The sequence below is a fragment of the Mandrillus leucophaeus genome, unplaced genomic scaffold (assembly GCF_000951045.1).
Source record: "Mandrillus leucophaeus isolate KB7577 unplaced genomic scaffold, Mleu.le_1.0 Scaffold455, whole genome shotgun sequence".
Taxonomy (NCBI): Eukaryota; Metazoa; Chordata; class Mammalia; order Primates; family Cercopithecidae; genus Mandrillus; species Mandrillus leucophaeus.
Genome location: NW_012104865.1, coordinates 792,537 through 814,651, shown reverse-complemented (window position 1 = coordinate 814,651; position 22,115 = coordinate 792,537). Strand labels below are relative to the sequence as shown.

The 22,115-nt window shown below is 34.2% G+C and overlaps 1 protein-coding gene across 1 annotated transcript in view; it reads right to left on the bottom strand.

Annotated features, from left to right (window-relative positions):
* Positions 1–2,443: 2,443 nt before the first annotated feature.
* PTPRQ (protein tyrosine phosphatase, receptor type, Q) overlaps positions 2,444–22,115 on the bottom strand; it is a 239,890-nt gene continuing 220,218 nt past the window's right edge. The window contains exons 40-45 of the mRNA XM_011994394.1: positions 12,844–12,978; positions 12,518–12,643; positions 11,209–11,357; positions 8,390–8,525; positions 2,978–3,101; positions 2,444–2,717 (exon numbers count right to left, since the gene is read on the bottom strand). Of these exons, the coding sequence (XP_011849784.1) occupies positions 2,680–2,717; positions 2,978–3,101; positions 8,390–8,525; positions 11,209–11,357; positions 12,518–12,643; positions 12,844–12,978 (708 nt within the window). The 3' untranslated portion in view covers positions 2,444–2,679. The remainder of the gene's footprint in view (positions 2,718–2,977; positions 3,102–8,389; positions 8,526–11,208; positions 11,358–12,517; positions 12,644–12,843; positions 12,979–22,115) is intronic.

Below are 22,115 nucleotides of genomic sequence, written 5' to 3'. Positions count from 1 at the left end.
TTAAATTTCATTTTAAAATCTAGTGTTTGCTACAATATGTGGAATGAATCACCATCTCCTTTATGAAGAGGTCAAGGTTTAATTCGTTTTTCTGCAAAAGACTTATTATACATTTCACCTATAAACTGAAAGAAGAAAACGACACATTTGAAAGCAGAATGAAAGTAGAGGTGATACCCACAGCTGCTCTTGTCTCTGGCAAACCATTCTGAGAGGCTCCAGTTTCATTTGGTTCATATGAAACACATGTTGCTCATTTATTGTACATGTGCTTCAATGTATTTTGACAAATCGGATCTAAAAATGTTACAGATGTTCTTCATTATATTAATTAGCACTTAGTAGCCACCTATAGAACCTGGGTGTAAATTGGCCCTTTCACAATATCATTTAAAGAAAATTTAGGTATCATTAATGTCTGGATTTCAACTTAATTTTAGTGTCTTGATATAGCTAGCTATGCATATTTTATAAATGCTTTGTTACAATTTTTTTATAATGAAGCCAAATCGTTTAAAAAAAATGTTTTAAGTAATTTTAGGTAGATCTAAAATTTTTCTGATCCTGACTAATGTTTTTTAGAGATTTATACATTATTCAACATACATCCTGAAATTAGGCAGCAATATTATAACTCAAGTACTTGCTAGAAATGACTCTCAGGACTATTCTATTTTTACTGAAGCAGAATCTGCGTTTTAACATAATCACCAGGTACTTCATATAAACATTAAAGTTTGATAAGCATGGTCAGAGGAGACTTAATATTCAAATTATGTTTTATGCATACACATATGCATATATACACGGGTCAAACTCTATCTTCTACACATCTGATTTATGCAGATATAATAGAAAGTGGACTGGCCTGTAGATTGAACTATGTTTTAAAATCATTTGATTTACTAAAAAGTAACCTTTTTAGTGTATCAAACACAGGCTATGTTATCTGTCTTTAATGAATACAAAACCCCATACTGGCTTGCCGTATATTTTCAATAATTGACATAAAGGAAACTAAAGAATGTATAATCTCAACTTGAATCTTTGAGAGTTCTCATCATTTTTTATTGTTTTTGCTAACTTTCTATAAACTTATTGGCTAGAACAGTAGTGGATTGTATTTATTTGTACTTCCTTGTCCTGAAAAAAAAAAGGAAGTAAATTTTACATTTTTCTAGAGACTGTGAGACTAAGGGCTTTAATTTCTTGAATAGTAAATCCCACATTAAAATTACTTATGGATGTCTTAAGAAATAATTTTATCTTAATTATTTATATTATATTACATAAATTGTCATATCATACTTGTATGTATATCTTTATTTTAGATATTATATATGAGAATTAGTATAATTATTATGTCTTAATAGGATATACAAAATCAAACTTTTATTTACATAGGAACTTCTGAAATCATGCTGTAAGATAATTCATCAAAATTCAATTTTATTGGCCATAACATTTCTTATATGTATATTCCAGTGGAAATAAGCATAAGATATAATTCTTATCATAGAAGAGAATAATTAATACTATTTATTTTTATTACTCTTAATTGAAATCTATTACAAAATAATTTCATATAATTCAAAACTTACCACATTGTCACTATTTAATAAGATGGAGGCTGAAATATTTTCTTTAAAGAAACCTCGAATTTGCTACACATGGTTAATTTCTTTGTTTTCAGTTCCACCAAGTATACCGCTCAAAATCAACCTTGGGAAATGAAATGACAGCCATTTAACATAATCCATTTGGAAGTCTCTGTTGGCACCACAGCAGCACATCATTGGTTTACAAGCTTGAAGCACACATAGTGTTTTTATTACTCTTTTGATACATTTTTGCTGAAGAAATACTTCAGAATTGTTAATATTAGGTTGACTATATCTAATGGGCAAATACACTGATACATTTAACTATATATTTGAATATACAATACAGGGGTAAAACTTGTGTCTGAAAGTTTACAAATGTGTGTTGGCTAGAATAGTACTCGGTAACTTCATGTGTTGCACTTTTAATTTTTCTTTTTAGGTTCTCAAACTGAAGATCACAATGCAAATTAAATAGCCCTAAGTGTCCCTGAAGAGCTACTGTGTGTTGTATAAAGGCTAAGTAATCCCTGCAGTGTCAGGGGGTTACTGTTCAGCTGTTCGGGATCATGAGATGATATCTCAGCACTCATAAAACAGAGGACTCAAAACAGGGGCGTACATGGAAGTACAGATCATTATGACAGTCCTGGAAATTATCCACAAGAAACGTCAACACCATGTAAGCCAAAACAACACTACTGAATCAACATTTACAACTTTTGTTCAAAATTAAATCCAATACATAGGGAAATTTCACAATGAAACATTAATGCTAATATGGTAATAATTTTCTATTTGGCTTATTCCAAAATATGCAGGACTTCAAAAACATATGGGATGTCTTTTCTTAAGCATTTAAAATACATAATATTTATTCTGTACAAAAGAAATAATTATTCTGTATTAGCAATTTTCTAGAACTAGTCTTAAAATGTTCAGTCCATTTAGAAAGGCACAGTGAGGGAAGCATAGATATTTCTTTAAGTTTGCACATTTCAATTCAGAAGAATGAGGGGGTAACTTTGGCCCCTGTGATTTAAAAATCTCTTCCAATCGTATCCTTTGGTCTGAATATTTACATAGTGGTTTCTTCCCATTCAAGCTCAACATCACCTATAACAGAAAGTAACATGTTACAAGAGAGTATTGAAGTTAACAGTTCAAAATTTAAATGTTTCATGATAAAAATATAATGTAGACGGAAAGGGTATTATTAGCCCAATTTGCATTAGAGAGAAGTTAAAGAAAAAGAAACTGATCTGTGCCCTAATCTAGCTTCTTAAACATTTTTAACATACGGTTATTCTGAAATTTATGTTCCTACTGTAGGTGGTAAACTAGTAAGTTGGGTACATATTGTTGTTTCTGTTTACCTTCCATAGCGTCCAAAGAGTCCATCTTCTGAAGTGCTGAATAGTTAACAAAACAGATGGGCTGATTACTTCCCTTATTCGATAAGAGATCCAGAATGCACTGGTGTAAAAAGATATACTGTGCCTAGACACCAAAGACAGAGTGGTTAAACAAATAGATTGATGAAGAGTTTTATAAAGAGAGTTATATTGTTAAAGCTAAAAGCAGTACTGAATTCGTCAAATAAATAGCTAAGTTATAGACATGGTATATATATGATTGTCTACCATTTCAAATATGAGGCTTTCTAAATTCCTGTGGTCTCTTGAAGCTTCAAGTTTTTTTCTAACACTTGTCACTAAACACCCAGTGTTAATATATTCTTTGTTACTGTGATTATAAGAAGTAGAAAATTGTATTACTTAAATTTGTTTATGAGTTTCCTTCTTTCTATTAGATCTAATTGAATAAATTATCTTACAGTTTTCTTGTTAGAATGACTTTTGGAATATAAATGCTAAATTTACTTTTGAAATCTGTGAGTGAGTATATCTATATGCCATCAGTGCATTTAAAATATGTTTAACAAATCTGTTAGTCACCTGGACATGTGGCCTACTTAAGGTCAAGTATTTGGTCCTGCTTTGTAAATACAAGGCAATGGGTCATTGAAATACCCAAACATCCAGGTAGTGGACAAGGACTCCTAACATTGCATTGGAATGTTTGGGCTAAATTCAGTACCATTTGGATCCCTTAAATGTTTTCAATATAATTCAATAACCTACTAGCATCTCTGAGCTTAGACCTTACCAAAAGTAGTTAAAGCTAAAAAAAAAAAAAAAAAATGTATATTTCAAATCACCCTCATTTGTACCTAACATATCTGACTTTAAAGGAGTATCATCAAATGTTTAAGACATATAATCAAATTGACAATGATTTAAACAGAACATTCTCAAAAGTGATCGGCCTCATAGGTTATATTAATATCTATTGCTACTATACTTCAAACCCTTTTGGAACTCCTCTATTGAAATTGTCTTCAGAAATTGTTAATCGTTATTAGGAATATCTGTTTCTTTGTGGATTACAAAATGTTTCCGTGAACATCTCATTACTGGAGCGTCAGTTTTATGGGAGCAGAACTCTGTCATATTCACCGCTATATTCTGATTACCTATAATAGTGTCTGGCACATAGTAGTTGCATAATAAGTGTTTGTTCACTTAGTCTCATTTAATTTTCACAGCTAGGCAATCTTTACCATTTAAGGACAGATGTAATTTAAAGAAAATTCAAATGTCATTAGGTGTCAAGCTTTGTAAATGAGGTGGATGATCAAGTTTATAGAATTCAATTTTGGTAAGAAATGAAGTGTTGTTATAAAGCAATAAAATTTCTGTTGAAATTGCTAGTAAGTTACTTCTCAAGGTAATTCCAAGAGTGTGTTTTCAAACATACACGAAACAATGAATTACATTATTGGCAGAAATATGTTGACACAGTATAATCTTTCTGGAAATCATTTAAATTTATGAGTTCTAGTATTAAAAAACACATTTGAATTTGAAGTCACACTTGATATGTGAAACTTCTGACTGTCCTGATTTCATCTTCTCCACTGGAAAGAATGATAGGTGTAAACTTTGCCAGCAGAGCAGGCTGAGCTCTGTGAGACAGTCCTACAGGTTCCAAGGTCCCTCTGCCATTATGTGTTACTGCCAAGAAAGCAGCATACTGTTATGAAAAATGTTTAATCCCAGTTTCTGCCCTAGAGAGCCATATTACCTTAAGAATTAAACTCTTCTGATGCACAATTTCCTCACCTGGGGGTGGGAGTGTGTGTCATAAATCCTGTATTGTAAGACTTAAAGAATTTAACATATGTAAAATGCCCCACAAAAAACTGGACACCCAAAATGTTAACTTTTTTTTCTTCCCCTCTATGAGTTTACACCAGTAAATTTCCATTTACTTGAGGCACTAAAAGTATCTTAGGATATTAGCTCACTACAGAGAGTTCTCTCAGAAAGGCTTTTCAAATTTCCTGGGGCCACAATGTATTGTTGTTGGTTTTGTTGTTGTTGTTTGCAACAGAGTCTGGCTCTGTTGCCCAGGTTGGAGTGCAATGGCACAGTCTTGGCTCACTGCAACCTCTGCCTCCCGGTTTCAAGCGATTCTCCTGTTCTCTTGTCTCAGCCTCCGGAGTAGCTGGGATTATAGGCACGCACCACCACGCCCGGCTGATTTTGTATTTTTAGTAGAGACAGGGTTTTGCCATGTTGGTCAGGCTGGTCTCCAACTCCTGACCTCTGGTGATCCACCCACCTCGGCCTCCCAAAGTGCTGGGATTACAGGCATAAGCTACTGCGCCCAGTGCCCAGTGCATTGTTTTTTGAGGGAAAGAAATCAAAGCTTTCTCCTGTGTAAGGGCCATGCCCCTCAGTGCCTTTTAGTGGCAGTATATTGCTGAAGTTGCTGCTGTAGTATGTGCTAAGACAGGAACATTCCTCATAGAAACTGCAATCACTCTGGAGTGCAGAAGAAAATAAACTGCTCTTGTGCAAGGCAATGCTGGTTTGTAAGCACCAGAGGTGAGGTGTGGTCATTTTTCTGTTTGTCACCACAGGGAAAAAACAATGAAGAGTCTAACTTCTGGGAACTAAGACAGATCAAAGAGGGCTTCCAAGTACCTGATTTTCAGCGAGGAGAGAATCAGAAAAATCTTACTGGACATTTACTGCCTGCTGGGCACCATGTTGGTGATTTACAAACTTTCTCTTATTTAATACTGATAATAGGTTTTAACAGGGCTATTTTACAAAAGAGAAATAGTTCAGAGAGGCTAATTAAACAAAGTCACAGAGCCAACAATTAGCAGAGCTGTATTATGAATTTAATTCTCTGACTTCAAAAACCTTCCCTTTCGAATCCCTGCCCCACTCTCAAATCCCCATCCCAACCTGTGACAATTTGCTATGGCTGGTTAAACAGAATAATGTATGAAGTTTATAACATTTTGAGTACTAACTTGGGTAAAATTATTAATAGACATTCTTGAACACACTCTTTACAGAATTCAATTCTACAAAGTTGTAGAGCATAGAAGTTTTTTCAGCTTTTACTGTTTGAAGATTGACTCTAGACTCTAGAAGGAAACCATCAGTTCCATCCTCTATCCTACCTAAGAGAGCGAACCCTTAATTTCATTGAGAGCACTGATCCCAGTGTGTATGTGTACACCTAGGGACATGGGAGGAAAATGTTAGCTTTCTATTTATCTTTATTTTTAACTAAAAATGAGAAGGAAATTGAATTTTAATAACGATTAATAGTTGGATTGATATTAGAGCCTTCATAAGACCCCTTAAGATGAGCTACCTAATTTGTTAGCCCAACTTGGATTAGAGAGAATGCAAAATGTAAAGTTCCATTACAAAATATAAAGTTCCTGTCTCAAAATGTAATTTTAAGATTTTCAAAATAGTGACAGCAAACATTAAACCAATTTCAGGGCCCTTTTGAGTGTGAGGACCTGTGAAACTACCCATGTTGCATACCCATGAAGCTGGCCCTGGTCATGTATAATATTCCATTTCTGAAGTATCCTGTGGGAAGAGTGACATTTAACTCTTTTGGTAACTCAGTATATGAGGGAATATATATGCATTATATTACCTAGTTTACCTAACTAATTATCACAGAACTGAAGTAGCTAAGGAAGATTCCTACAAAGAGACTGTGGATTAAAGATAATATTTATCATGCAAGCCCAAATGGATGTCAAAAAATTGGCAAGGCTGACACATTCATCATACTCCTGGAATACTCCTGTAGCCATACTAGGAGGTAAAAATAACAGCAAGGTAATCAGACCTGACAAAAAGCTAGACCAGCTTTTTTAAAAAGCATAAAAACTTAAAATATATACTTAAAACAACTATCAAAAGAGAAATGCTTTGTCCTAAGTGTATATTTTATTTATTGAAAATACCTAATGATAATAAGAAGCCTTAGCAATTAGCAAGGTTTTGAAAATATTGCTTATTCAATATTTATCTCATGCTTTTCAATTTCTCATTTTATTTATGTTTATAATTTACATAATTAAACAGTCTACATTTAAAGGTAAATATATCTGCATTAGAGTGGAAGCTCAAACATCTTTCCTAAAAGGGACATTTGTCCAAAAAGTTTGGGTATCTCTGGTCTAGAACAGCATCTTCCAAGGAGGATTAATGTTCCATGACATGGTATTACAGGTTTGGATCAAAAAGTGTTGAAGAGTTCTACAATCAAAGTTTAAGAAAAGTTGTCCATACAGCTCTGTCTTTGTAATTGTCAGTGAAATTAGCATTAAGGCCCTAAACATTTAGGTGTTTAAAAATCAGTTTAATTACTTTCTCATACTTATTTTAACAGAGAACTCTTTTTCTGAAATCTTTAACTACTTTGATACCACTTCTGTTTTCTAGAATGTAACCTGGAAAATACTGTTACAGCAGGCCTGCGTATTTACTGCAAGAAAATCTCTATTTGTATAGCATACAAATTCCAATCCAAAGCTACAGATAGGAATATTCTGTATATTGTAGTTATACAGACTAGGGTTTGAATTTTGGCTCCGGCACTTTTTGGTAATATTATCTCGGAATATCACTTAACTTCCTGGAATATGTGCTTCCCTGTTTGTAAAGCAGAGCCAGTAATATTTAGTCTGTTGGTTGGTTTTACTGGCCTTGCCTTACAAATAAAGAAATTAATTTAATAAAGATTAAATAAGATTATACATCTGTAGGGTCTAGTATAGCACCTGGAACCCAGCAGACACTCAATAGAGGCTTTTTAGCTTCATTACCATAGTACCGTGTGATATTTTGAAATAAAAATTGGATATATTTTGTAAATATTTTTGCCTACAAACCAAAACAACAAACAAAAAACTCCCAGTTAATAGTTGATAGCCTGCTACAATAATCATTATTAGTACTGGTATGCAATAGGGATAAATACGGAGAAGTCAAATCTATAAAACTTCATTACAGTCAATATTTTAAACTGTTTTCCCAGTTATAACTTTTCAAAAGATAATGATATTGAAAAGATATTGATTTGAGTTCATTTCCAGAGATCCCAAAGTTGCTAAATGATAAAGATAAATCAATTTTATAGGTTATTTCCTACATGTCTATCAGTATAACAAGTTAAGATGAGCCATCAAGTAACAATGCTGCAGGGTGACTATGGCACGTGGGCATTAGTTCTCCTATAAACTCCATCAGCTGCCCTCCCGAAGACCTCCCCTAAAGGCATATAATGTGGGAAAAGAGGGTGTCCACCATGCAAATACAACTTCAAGCCCATGTCCATACAGATTGCTGCCACAAATTCTAGAACTTTAGAATGCAGTGCAGGTTTAGAGATCTTACCAGATTCTGCACCATGCACATTCTTTCACTTCTCAGTTCAGCTACTAGTCCATATATATCCACAAAATCATGGTCATTTATATGTTGTGTTAAATGGTCCAGAGCAATAAAAACTCCAGTTCTTCCAACTCCAGCACTACAGGAAGAGTAAATTACATGAAAATTACTCAGCAAAGCGTTGTTCATTTTGATGGGGATAAAGATAATGAGCTATGATAGCAATAAATTCTAACAATTTCTTCTCTTATTTGGAGGCAGGTTTTCTTTGGAATTTGTTTGGATTTTTAATGGTTACCAAGACTATTTAAACAAGGCAAGATGATTATCATTAATATGCTATCAAATATTTGAGTTTCTCTTTCTTTAATCAGTGGAGCTTAACCTCTTATTTCTTAATATTTTAGGGGGTGTTGTTGAAGTATAGAGATTTTTAAAAATCACTGAAAATTCTTAATACCAGAGACTCTGTACTGACTGAGTATTCAGTTACCAGCAGAAATGCTAAACGTTGCAAATGTCAAATATTTAGCTCATATAGCATTTTCTTTGCTTCATTTTGAAAAATAGTCTTGCAATTGTCCTTTTCACTTTCTTTCTCAAGAATTTATTTTGCCTCCTATAGATAATAAAATTGAAAAACGATTTCTATTTAAAAACTTATATTAATACTCAAAGACAGGCACATGCTCCACAGAAACTGTTAACTGATAAACCTCACAAGATCAATTCAGAAATTCCTATTATCAGAAATTCCTATTATCAGAAAGACAAGATTCCTAGGAAATTAAACGGTTAATAGAGGAAGTTAATCTAAAAACTTTTTTTGAAAGGTCATCTAGTCTTATAAATATTACTTTGAACCACATGAAACTGCCATTTTTGTAGTTCTGTAGTAAGAAACATTCAAATATTGGCAATTTCCTATGATTTGACCTAAGAAATTGTGAGCCTATAACATAAAACTGATTATAGTAACATGTATACATACATGCCACACAGCAATTGAATTGTCAAATATATTTTGAGTGTCAAACACTGTTCTGGGCACCTGGGTCATAGCAGTGGACAATGTAAAGTCCCTGCACTTACAGAGTTTATAGTCTAGAGGAAAACGACACATAAATAAACAGACAAAGAACGTGCCTGGTGGTAAGAAGTCCCATACTGAAAAAAAGATGAATCAGGTTAAGGAGATAGAGGGTGATAGGGTAGGATAGGGTCAGCAGAGAAACCTTCTCTGCTAATGTAATATTTGAAAAGAAACTCGCATAAGGTTAGGGAGCACACCATGTGGGTATCTGGGAGAGGATCATGGTAGCCAGAAGCAGCAAAATGGGAACAGACCTGAAGTGGGAGCATTTTCGAATGTTCAAAAATCAGGGGACACCAGGGAGGTGATACAGTGATGAGTGAGGGGTAGCCAGGGATGAAAATATTGGCTGGTGGGTTAGATGTGGAATGTGAGAGGAAGCAGAATCAAGAATGACTCCAGAGCTTCTGGTTCAAACAGAAGGGACTTGCTTTTTACCAAGATAGGGACAACTGAGCAGGGGTGAATTTGGAGATTGAGTCAAGAGTTCTGTTTTGTACACATCAAATTTCTAGAACTTTTTAGTCATTCAGGCTGTCAAGCTGAATTGGAAACTAAATGTAGAAGTCTGAAGTCAAGGTGAGAAGTTGGAGTTGGAGATAAATATTTAGTAGATGGTTTTCAAATGATATTTAAAGATGGTCAACAATATGAATATACCTTCTTCTTATCTCTTATCTATTTAAATCACAAAGGAGGAGACTCTACTCTTTTTGAGGCTAAAAAAGAGAAAGTACTTTTCTTTTAGTGCCCATGGCAGTGTATTTGCATGATACGGAGAAACTGAAGGCAGTTACTGCCCATCAAATGTTTTACTCATCAATGATGCCAGCATAAAATTAATCACTGACTGTAGAAGCAAATCGTTGTACTGTTTTTAGTATATACTATTATATTAAGCTTTTTACCTATATGAAGGGATTTGAAATTGAGAAGGTAAAAATGAGGCTTTTGCTTTTTGTTCTCATGTTTTATAAATACAAGCATTGTTCATACACTTTATAATGAGCAAGCATTTATGTATTAGTCTTATGATTTTAAAAATCCAGGAATTTATAGAAAATTTATAATCATTTAAACTACATATTGAATTTTTTAAAATAAAAGTTTAAAAACTGAATGAATTTACCTTTTCTTACATACAGTATTTAACCACATTAATTATAGTACACTCCTGTTAAAAAATATTAAAAGTTATTTTTACTTAAAAATATTTTTATTGTGGTGAAAGATGAATAACAGAGAATCTACCAATTTGCCCATTTTACATGTGCAATTCAGTGGCATTAAGTACATTCTCAGTGTTATGCAAATATCAACACTATATATTTCCAGAACTTTTCATCATCCCAAATAGAAGGTATTAGATAATTTTTCATCTCCCTCCTCACTAGTAACCACAACTCTACTTTCTGTCTCTATTTATTTACCCATTCTGAGTATCTCATTTAAGTAGAATTCATGCTACATTTTCCTCTAATCTCCAAACTTCATGTGTGAAAGAGACTCAAGCCAAGACTGATTTAGATCTATCATGTCAGAAAACATAAATCATACCAATGTGTCCAGAAATGCTAAATGTGATACCTCTGAAGATGGCAAGCTGGAAGAAATTTACATGACCATTTTATAAAAAATAACCAATAGAATTATAATAATAAAAAGACCAATGGATTCAAAGGCCATTTCTGGCGTTTAATAGATGTTTCTAAAAATATCGCTTTCTTACCTGCAGTGAACAATCATAGGTGTGGTGTCATGTGCTCTGCTTGCTCGAACCAGCTTCACAAAGTGAATTAGAGCGGCACTATTCTCAGGAACCCCATGCTCTGGCCAGGCAGTAAAGTTACACTGTTGAACAGTCATGCAATCCCCATGCTAGACAAAGGGACGGATTAATGAATGACAAAACTATTTAAGTTCCACAACGAAGACTGAAGGCAATTGTCCCAGTTTTTGAAGGTGATCTTTTAAAAATGACTATTTACCAAACGAAAGAAAATGTTTTCATTATTTCCTATAAGAAAGATTTTTACTGTTACAATAGAGAATTGCCTTTCAGTATGAATGAAAACAATAAGAAAGCTTGGAAATAAATCTTAATATAGAATATTAATATTCAAACATAGCATGCTATTTTGTCACACTCAGGATAACAGGTATTGAAACAATTTTGACCCAAAACTTAAATGAACATTTTCACAAATTATTCCATACACAGGTATTGAGTATCTGTTATGTGAAAAGTATAAAGATCCTTATATCATCTTCTGTGTGTATAGGGATTTATATAAACTGATAAAGTGAGATCCCATACTACCTTTTCTATATTGGCTGCAGATTAAATAGAAAATCAAACTATTGGCAGGGCGCAGTGGCTCATGCCTGTAATCCCAGCACTTTGGGAGGCCCAGGCGGGTGGATCATGAGGTCAGGAGATCGAGACCATCTTGGCTAACAAGGTGAAACCCCATCTCTACTAAAAATACAAAAAATTAGCCGGGCATGGTAGCGGGTGCCTGTAGTCCCAGCTACTTGGGAGGCTGAGGCAGGAGAATGGCGTGAACCCGGGAGGCAGAGCTTGCAGTGAGCCGAGATTGCACCATTGCACTCCGGGAGACAGAGTGAGGCTCCGTGTCAAAAAAAAAAAAAAAAAAAAAAAGAAAGAAAATCAAATTATTAGGATTCAGGAGATGAGTGACTTGGGAAATTGCTGTCTGAAGTCAAATATTACAGTTTCTTCATTAAATAAAATAAAGCTGGTGATCTCGGCATTTTCTCTCCTTCTGCTCTTGTCAACCTAAGAATGTGATGCTAATTGGTTAATACAAACTTTAACTAGAGTGATCTGGAACAAATACTGTGACATTGATACTAAAGTTGGATATCGATTCAAAATTCTGTTCAGAAGACAGTACAAAAGCATTGTTGAATACACAGGTGTCCTTGAAAGGGATAGTTCTAGAAATCAATTTTATTTTAGACATTTAGATCCTTCATATTTTATATCAGGTTCCCTTGTCCCCTCCTTTTTTTACCCTTTCAATTTTCAGATCCCTGATAGTCCAATCTATTTGAACATCCTCCATTAGCTTTGTAATCACTATATCTCCAAAGACGGTAACTGGCTTGTTGTCCTCTGGCCAATACTGATGGCATCTGATCTGCATTCAGAGAAAATCATCAGTCATAACAGTCATTGTTATATTGATATATATATGTATATCACAGTTATTACGACTAAGTTAAAATTACTTTATAGATGTCCAGGTTATTGATGACTCACAGTATTAGGTGAAATAGTCACACATATGTTAACACAATTGTAAAACAACATTTGTGAAAACATTTTCAAATAACTTACCCTTCCTTTTTCAAAACACTGTGTTAGCATTACTAATGTTTTTGCTCTGGTTTCCCACACCATTCTCCAAAAATCTCCAACTGTTCCTGGTAGTGGACCTTGAGTAGCAATAAATTCGTTTGGACATAAATAGCCCTAGAAGGATATAATGAGAAACATTGCATCACTGTGTTCATAGATATAGTGTTTTAGTTTTCAAAGCATGAAACAAATGCTGGTTGTAAAATTACCTAATATTTTAGAATATCGTAAATACTAGATAATCTTAAATAATCAAAGTTTCTAGCGTCTAAATTTATCCTCACAATCTGATATACTACACAACAAATGGTTCTCAAAATTTATATCTAACTTTTGAATAAAACATTAGGGACTACATAATAATAATAGTTACAATAATAACATAACTTAATAAAGGTCTTAAGTCTGAGTCTTCATAGCAGGCAGTTTGCTAAGCATCTTATATTCAATATTCTTATAAAAACATTGTGAATTAGTACTAATATTATGCGCATTTTGTAGATGAAGATATTGAGGCTTAGAAAGGTGAAGTAACTTGCCAAGATCTCAACACTGCGAAGGCAGGTTAAGCCCAGAATCAGCTCTCTAAACCCACTCCATGATATTATTGCCATATATTTATTGATTGTGCAGATATATGTATACTCTTTCTCTAAGAAATTACTTATCTACTTAAACTGTGGCATTAGTCATTAGTTTAGTGGCATTTACTGTCTGGAATTCTGACCCAAGAAATACATGGTAATATGAAGGTTCATTTCACTAATATAGTAAACTCATAGGACATGAGATCTGTCTTAAATCTATTATGACATCCTTGTGGATATTTATCAAGTTGCTCTGAAACTTGGTCTATTTACCTGGAACATAAAAGCATGACACTTGAGTTTATATAATTGTGAACAGTATCTGTGGATTTCTTTTCAAGAAAGGTAATGTGTAAGTGAAAAAGTAGTAATGGAATGACATCTATTTCAAACAGGAAGATGCTTCGAGGAATGGGGAATAAAAGGTAAAATTCACTTTTTTACGTTGAAATTGTCTCAGTAGTCAGAGAATAGTAATTCACAAAAAATAACATACTTAAATTTTCCAGGGACTCTAGAATGTAATCCAGCAAGTTTATTTTACTTTAAAGAATAATGAGGAGGCACTTTAGGTGATTTTCCCAAATTGCAGTGCAAGTCAGGCACATTTGCTTGTGGAAAATCTTGAGTCTCTTAAATACACAGTATACTATAGCATTTCTATCTTTCCAGTCTCAGCCAAAAGACCTACATATGTAGTTCATGTGTAAGGGATCTTTTCTTATTAAAAATAATATATGTTGAATGTAGAATATTTTGAAAATTTAGAAAAATATATAATAGAAAGTAGAATTCACCTATAATCCCACTATCCAGAGTGAAGGACCGTTAACATTTTGGTTGATTTCTTTACAGACTTTTTAAATATGCACATTCTCCACTCAATCAATATTTGTGAGTGACTATTATGTTCCAGACACTATTTTAGGAGCTGGGGTTTCATCACTGACCAAAGACACTGAAATTCCTACCCTCATTTATTTTATCACTAGGAAAAATAGACACTGTCTATTAATGTATATTAAATATGCAAATTACATAGAATTTATAAAAGTGGTAAGGGCTATGAGAGAAAGTTTTCAGAAAATAGGCTTTTCAGAAAATAGTTGTTCAGAAATAGATTTTTCAGAAAAAATAAATACCTCATGAGAACATGCGATATTTATTTTTCTGTTCCTGGCTTATTTCACTTATCATAATGTTCTCCAAGCTCATCTCCAAACTTCACATATCACTGGTGATATATGAGGAAAGTTTTGAAAAAGGAAGGAAGTGAGGCTTGCAGTATTTGGGGGAAATCAATTGTGGGTAGAAGGAAAATCAAGTCCAACCACCTTAAAGGAGAGGGGTATCAGGAATGTTCTAAGAACAGCAGGTGCCTAGTGTAGAGTAAATGAGGGGGAGGAGTAACGGATAATGACCAGAAAAAGCAGGGAGGATAAGTGGTGCTTTAGGTCCTAAAAGGTAATTATAAGACTTTGGTTTTTACTCTGAATGATACAGAAAGTCACTGAAAGGTTTTGAACATAGTGTATGGTTTAACAGTTTCACGTGGGCTTCCATAGACCAACCTTTAGGAGTTTAAAAGGTGAAAGGAGGGAGAATAGTTAGAGGGTTCTTGTAACAATTCAGCCAAGAAATATCGGTAGCATGGGTGATATCAATGGAGATAGTGAGAAGTGATCAGATATGGATACATTCTGAAGGCAAAACCAACCGAATTTGCTAATAGATTTGATATGAGGTATGAGAGAAACAGAAATTAATAATGACTCCAAAGGAAGATGGGGAAGACTCCAGGATGAGGAGTTTTTAATCATATTTCCCTATTATTTTGACATATAATAATTGTACATTTTTATGAAATACAGTGTGACAATTTTGATACATGTATGCAATGTGTAATAGTCAAGTCAGGGTTACAAGCATATCCATCTCCTTAAACATTTATCATTTCTTTGTGTTGGGAACATCCAAAATCTGCTCTTGTAGCTATTTGAAAATATACCATAAATTGTGGTTTATTATAGTCACACTACAGAGCTATAGACACTAGAATTTATTTCTCCTATCTAGCTGTAATTTTGTATTCATTAACCAATCTCTTATTCTCGCCTCTTCCCCTTCCCAGCTTTTAACCACTATTCTACTCTCTACTTTCACGAGATCAATTTTTTCGGCCTCTGCATAAGTGGGAACATGTGGTATTTATTTTTCTGTTCCTGGCTTATTTGAATTATCGTAATGTTCTCCAAGTTCATCCATGTTGCCACAAATGACAGGATTTCATTCTTTTACATGGCTGAATAGTATTTCATTGTGTATACATAGCATATTTTCTTTATTCGTTCATCTGTTGATGAATACTTAGGTTGATACTTTATCTTTGCTATTGTGAATAGTGCTGCAGCAGTTATTGCATAAGCATAGATATCTCTTTGACATACTGATTTTCTTTCCTTTGGATATATACCCAGTAGTGGCATTGCTGGGTCATAATGATGGTTGTATTTTAGTTTTCGGAGGAAAACTAAATAGTGCATAATAGTATATAGTAATTCCACTTTCTCTGCATTCTTGCTGGCATTTGTTATTTTTTGACTTTTTGATAATAACCATTCTAAATGGGGAGAGATGGGATTTCATTGCGGTTTTGATTTGTATTTCCTTGATGATTAGTGATGTTGAGGCATTCTTTCCTGTGCCTGTTGGCCATTTGTATGTCTTCTTTTGAGAGATGTTCATTCAGCTCATTTGCCATTTTTAAATTGGATTTTTTTTCTGCTATTGAGTTGAGTTCCTGGTATATTTTGGATATGAATCACTTGTTGATGAATAGTTTGTAAATATTTTCTCCCATTTTGCAGATTGTCTTTTCATTCTGTTGATTGTTTCCTTTGCTGCACATATGATTTTTAGTTTGATATAATCCCATTTTTCTATTTTTGCTTTCACTGCCTGTGCTTTTGAGGTTTTAGTATGAACAGATTTACAGGGAAAATAAAAAACTCACATTGGACATAGTACGTTTGAAATCACTATTAGATATTCAAGTAGGAATGCCACGAAGGCAATTAGATATATGACTTTAGAATTCAGGAAAAGTCCAGATTAGAGACATAAATTTGAAAGTAGTCAGCTCATATCTCTTACTTAAAGTCGTGAAAATTGGATGACATCACTGTGATGGTTAATACTGAATATCAACTTGATTGGATTGAAGAACACAAAGTACTGTGTCTGGGTGTGTCTGTGAGTGTATTGCCAAGGGAGATTAACATTTGAGTCCGTGGACTGGGAAATGCTGGGTGCTTCCTGCCCTAGAACATCAGACTCCATGTACTTCAGCTTTTGGACTCTGGGACTTGCACCAGTAATTTGCCATGGCCCTCTGGCCACAGACTGAAGGCTGCACTATCAGCTTCCCTACTTTTGAGATTTTGGAACTTGGAATGGTTTCTTTGCTCCTCAGCTTGCAGACGGCCTATTTTGGGACTTCACCTTGTGATTGTTGAGTCAACATTCCTTAATAAATGACCCTTCATATATACATCTATCCTATTAGTTCTGTCCCTCTAGAGAACCCTGACTCTTACAATCACCAAGAAAATGAGTTTGGAAGGAGATAGTGAATTCAAGTATTGAGCTCTAAATTATTTCGTTTGCAGGTCTAGAAGATGGGATAGAACCGATGAGACTAAGATGAAAGAGTCAGAGCTGCTGAAAGGTCAAATAAATTGCGGACTGAGACTTGAAGCTAGTTTTCTGAGTAGTTAATTGGTGACCTTGAAAATAGCTGGTTCGGTGTTGTGCTTGCTTAGTATCCAAGTCTTATTTGAGGGTGCTGAAGAGATAAGAGAAGGGAATCGAAGATAGTAAGTGTTGACAATTCTTCAAGGGGTTATAATGTAAATAAAACACAGAACAATAGAGAAGTAGAGAAAGACCTGTAATATCAAGATATTTTTATGATGTAAGAAATTACAATAGATTTGTTTAGCTGCTAAAAGAGAAAAATTGATGATGCAGAAGAGAAAATTCCTCCACTCATGTTCTTGAGAGGCAAAGGGAGAGGTCATGTAGTGTCCAAGTGAAAGGGTTGGCTGTTATCAGGGGCTAGGACAGTTCATATGCAGCCACAGGAGAAAGACTGAGTATATGGACACAGATGCAGACAGGTAGAGGACCTTGTGGATGTTCTCTTTTAATTGCTTTTGTTTTATCATTGAAATATAAACAAGGCCATCAGATGTAGGTGAAAGTGAGGAACATAGTGTTAGAGGCCAGAGGAGAAAGAAGAAGGAGAAAGAACCTCCCAGAAGAAAGAGAGATTGAATAGATTAGGAGGCTGTGTTTTTGAGGTTAGTGGCCATGAGTTTAAAGTGCGCTATTTTGGCGTGATCATGAATTTTTCTGCAATACACATCCAGTAACATAGAGAAGAATCCATGGAGGGTTTTATTTAACAAAGTTTGGGGATTTATGAAAAGACTGAGACTATAAGAGATAAATTTGAGAGTTGAGGATATATACAATACAGGAAAGGAAACAAATAGGCATGCAATTCAAGACGAGCAAGAAAAAAAATGAAGTCTTGAATGGGTTAGGAAAAATGGAAAATTTGATAGAATCAAAGGGCTATAGGTCAGAGCAGGGTTGAAGAATTGTCAGAGTCAAGTGATCTGGAAAGAATGATTTGGACAGATAGTGAGATAACTACAATCAAGATTGTGGAGAGGCTACAATTCTTGGTGGTGAAAAGGTCTAGGTTGTGAACATGGCAGAAAGTGATGAGGTCATGTGGAAGGCAAGTCACTGCAAGAGAAGAGGTCCAGAAAGTGATGGGCAGGGCTACGGGTCAATCTTTTATATGAATTTTGACATCATCAATAATTATGACAGAAGTAGTGATGAGAGAAGAGCAGTGGTACTGGAGTGAAATCTTCAAGAAATGAGAGACAGTGACTTAGGGGATGGTAATTAACTTCCAAAAAGAGCAATAGTGTGTCCTATGCTTGACAGCATGAATTCAAGCTGGTAATTTTAGGGCAGAGGGATAGAGAATGATATGGAGGTGGCACTGAGGACTGAGGCAACTTGACCCTTCTCTGTGCTGAGTACATATGGGAGGGAATGCAGACCCACTAGTGAGCAAGGCCAGAGAGCCAGTACCTGTAAGGGAGGAGTAGGTTCCACACAGAGTAATATAAATAATATATCACATATTATATACTAAATATTATACTGTATAGTATTATATATATACCCATATATAAATAATTGGGATTATTCCTATACAATCTTGTTACCACTTGTTTATAAAATTAACATTATATGATCTCAGTTTTCCAGGATTTGAAATATTATTTTATATTTCTTTTTAATACATATGTCTATGTATTATCTGTTATTTAAGTATATCTTTATATGGTCACATTTCCCCCTTGATTTTCATGTAAAGAAGCTAAGACACATTTAAGTTTTCTTCCTGTAAAGGCCAATTTATTTCAGAAAATGGTAAAGCACCAGGTAAAATGTTTACCCAAAGGTGTTTTGGAGATATTTCCATTGTATCTTATGAAGATGAAAAAAGTATGTCAATTCTGTTTACTATTTTTGCTTCTACCTTTGAATATGTGTGTGCAAACTTTTGACTTTTCTGAGAGGAAACTTCTTGCCTGGACTTTTGCCCTTTAATTGGAATATAGAGTTTGCCGGTTTTTAAAGCACTGTGATACATGGAACAAAGTGTAAATTTCATTCCACATGTCAACTTTCATTATGACCTTTACCCATGGATGGTACTTTTCATTGCAGTCCTTAAATTAGCACAGAGATTTTCCTCTGGATTATCAGCCAGGAAAATGTAGAATCTACTACCACGAAACATCAACAACAATAAAAATAACATGCATTTTTAAGTGCTTCCAATATGTGATTCAGTGAATAATTGAAATATGATTTAGTAGCAATGAATAAAGGAGGGTTGACTATTATTCCTGCTTTATCAGTGAAGAAACTTCACTCAGAAAATTTCAGGTCATTTAGCTACAAAAATGCAGAGGAGGAATTTGAACTCAGGTCCATTTGAACTCTGAAGCATATGCATTTACCCACCTAAATATAATCCTCCTTTTTATAAACTCAACAATTATTAAGTGCCTACCACATCTCAGGTATTGGAGAACTACATGCTAAAAAAGTAATTTAAATGCTGCTTGCAAATCAGTATTTTTATGCTTTATTCTAATCTCATACAGCAGTTATTCAATTATAGCCAGTGAATTTGTATATGAAAATATAATTAGTTTTAGAATAGCATATGAGATGGAGAAGGTCAAACCAATCCTTTTTTTCTTCCTTTGAGATTTAACTATTGTGAATGTTGGATGGTGCAAACCTAAATGATGATCTGCATACTTTCTCAATAATTCTAACATTAAGTTTAGTGAAGATAAGGTATTTCATTAAATTTGTATAGAAGAAGGCAGTTAAGTATGAATAATGAAAACAACGTATTGGCCTAGAGACTAGAACACTCGTTTTGACTTTAGTCCTTTCTAATAGTGTACCCTGTAGAGCAGACTGCTTAAGTTAGCTAATCTTCAGTTTCTTAATTATAAATTAGAGATAATCATTATTTTCTTGCACACCTCAGAGAGTCATTTTGAAGACTATTTGTAAAATAAGGAATGTGAAATTGCTTTGAAAATTTTGAAGTGTAAATGTAGATTTTTTAGGTTAAAGTTTATCCATATTATACAGGAGATAATGACATCTTAGTGCTTATCAATGTTCTTGAACAGGTTTTCTTTATTTACCCATATAAGCTCTGGGGGAAAAAAATGTAAAATGTGCAGTTTATATTTACTCCAGCAAACACCCTCAATTACCTTATTATGCTAAAGAAAATGTGTTGGGCATTGATGGTGATATATTTGTATATGCCTATATGTATGTGTGTGTATGTGTACAGATATGTGTACACATATACACATATATGTATATGTTTATATACAAATGTATATGTATGGGCATATACAAATATATCACCATATTCTATATTGTTTGATAATTATTCCAAAATTATAATATATTGGGTCCTTTTGCTAAGGGAGTGAATAGTAGGAGAATTTATATACATGCATATACATATCTAGACACATACATATAAAATGTATATATATTTATATGTTATAAACATATACAAATATATACATATAAAATATAACTGTATATACATATATACAAATATATTTATGTATACACATTTCAGTTTTTTAGGGACACAATATCCTTCAGGATTAAAATACTCTATCAACATAGGAACAAATCTGATGTTTCTAATGTTACTGCAACCATTTGCATGATAGCCTTTAATCTCTAGTTGTGTTAAAAGTTGTCATTAAGTTAAAGTAATTGCAGGCATCTCAAGTTGACAGGAGAGATAATTTTGAGGAGTCTTCCTCAAAATTAATTATAAGCCTCCCTCTTATACCTAAAATCATAGTATTTTCACTTTTGACCCTCTTGAAAACATTTCTAAACTCATTTGTACAGTTGGTGGCAGATTATGGTGCTGCAATATCACTTCTTCCTACCTCTTTCACAGTCTATCCTTCATCAAAATCTTCCAGCCTTTCCAAGTCCTAACTCTGGGAGCACCATTCTCAAGAATGGCCAAGGGCAGAAGAAAACACACACTGGCACGTTAACCTAGTTACAAACCCTGGGCTAGAGTGTCCCAGTCTTAACACACATCCCGCAGACCATATGCTGGTCCTCCTCTGTCTCTTCCCCAGACTTCAGTTTTTCCTGTTTCTATCTGAACACTAGTTATTTTGCTTTCTTTCCTACCTCCCTCTGTAGTTCTCTTCCCTTTACCATAGATTCCAAAGAAATTGAAACTGAGAACCCATTCATAGATGGCCTCTGTCTTTTGCTCCTGGGAAAAGTGTTCATGAACTTTCAACTGGAAGTGCTGTTGAATAAATTTTGGGAGTAGGGGGAAATTGAGATACCAGACATTGTTTCTGAGGTGAGGACTGTGTGAATATGTAGGTGGAAAGTGAGGGCCACTACACTATCATCGCTACATCTATTCCCATTTGTTCTTGGAATCCCAAGCAAAGGAGATTTCTCTGAGTGCTACAGTACACTTTCAGCCTCAGTATGGAAATCTGCCTTTTTGTAAAGTGCCTTCCATATGAGCCTGCTTACCATGCAGCTCAGCAATGATTATGCATATCATTACATTGGGTCATAGTGACTTTGTTGTAAGATTTATTATATTACAACATCACTTGATTACAGCAGAATATATATCTTCAGCCTTCCTAGTTTATTGCTAATATCACGTTATCATTTGCTCATGGCTGTATGCTGACAACCTATCATATTTAAAGGGGACACTGGGGATTTGTGAAAATTACTTTGCTTACATAATCTGTGTGGTTCAGCTACACCTACTAAAATTGTCTGGTTTCATTCTTAATCATATTCACATCCTGTACTGGCATCCCTTATGGAACATTAGGCAATATGAGCTGTTGATTTGTATCTACTTGTTGGTGAATAAAAAATGATACATAGCTATAGGTCACTGATACAACCAGTTGTCCTTGCCCTGCTTGATGGCATTTGATTATTAGAGTCGTGATTACA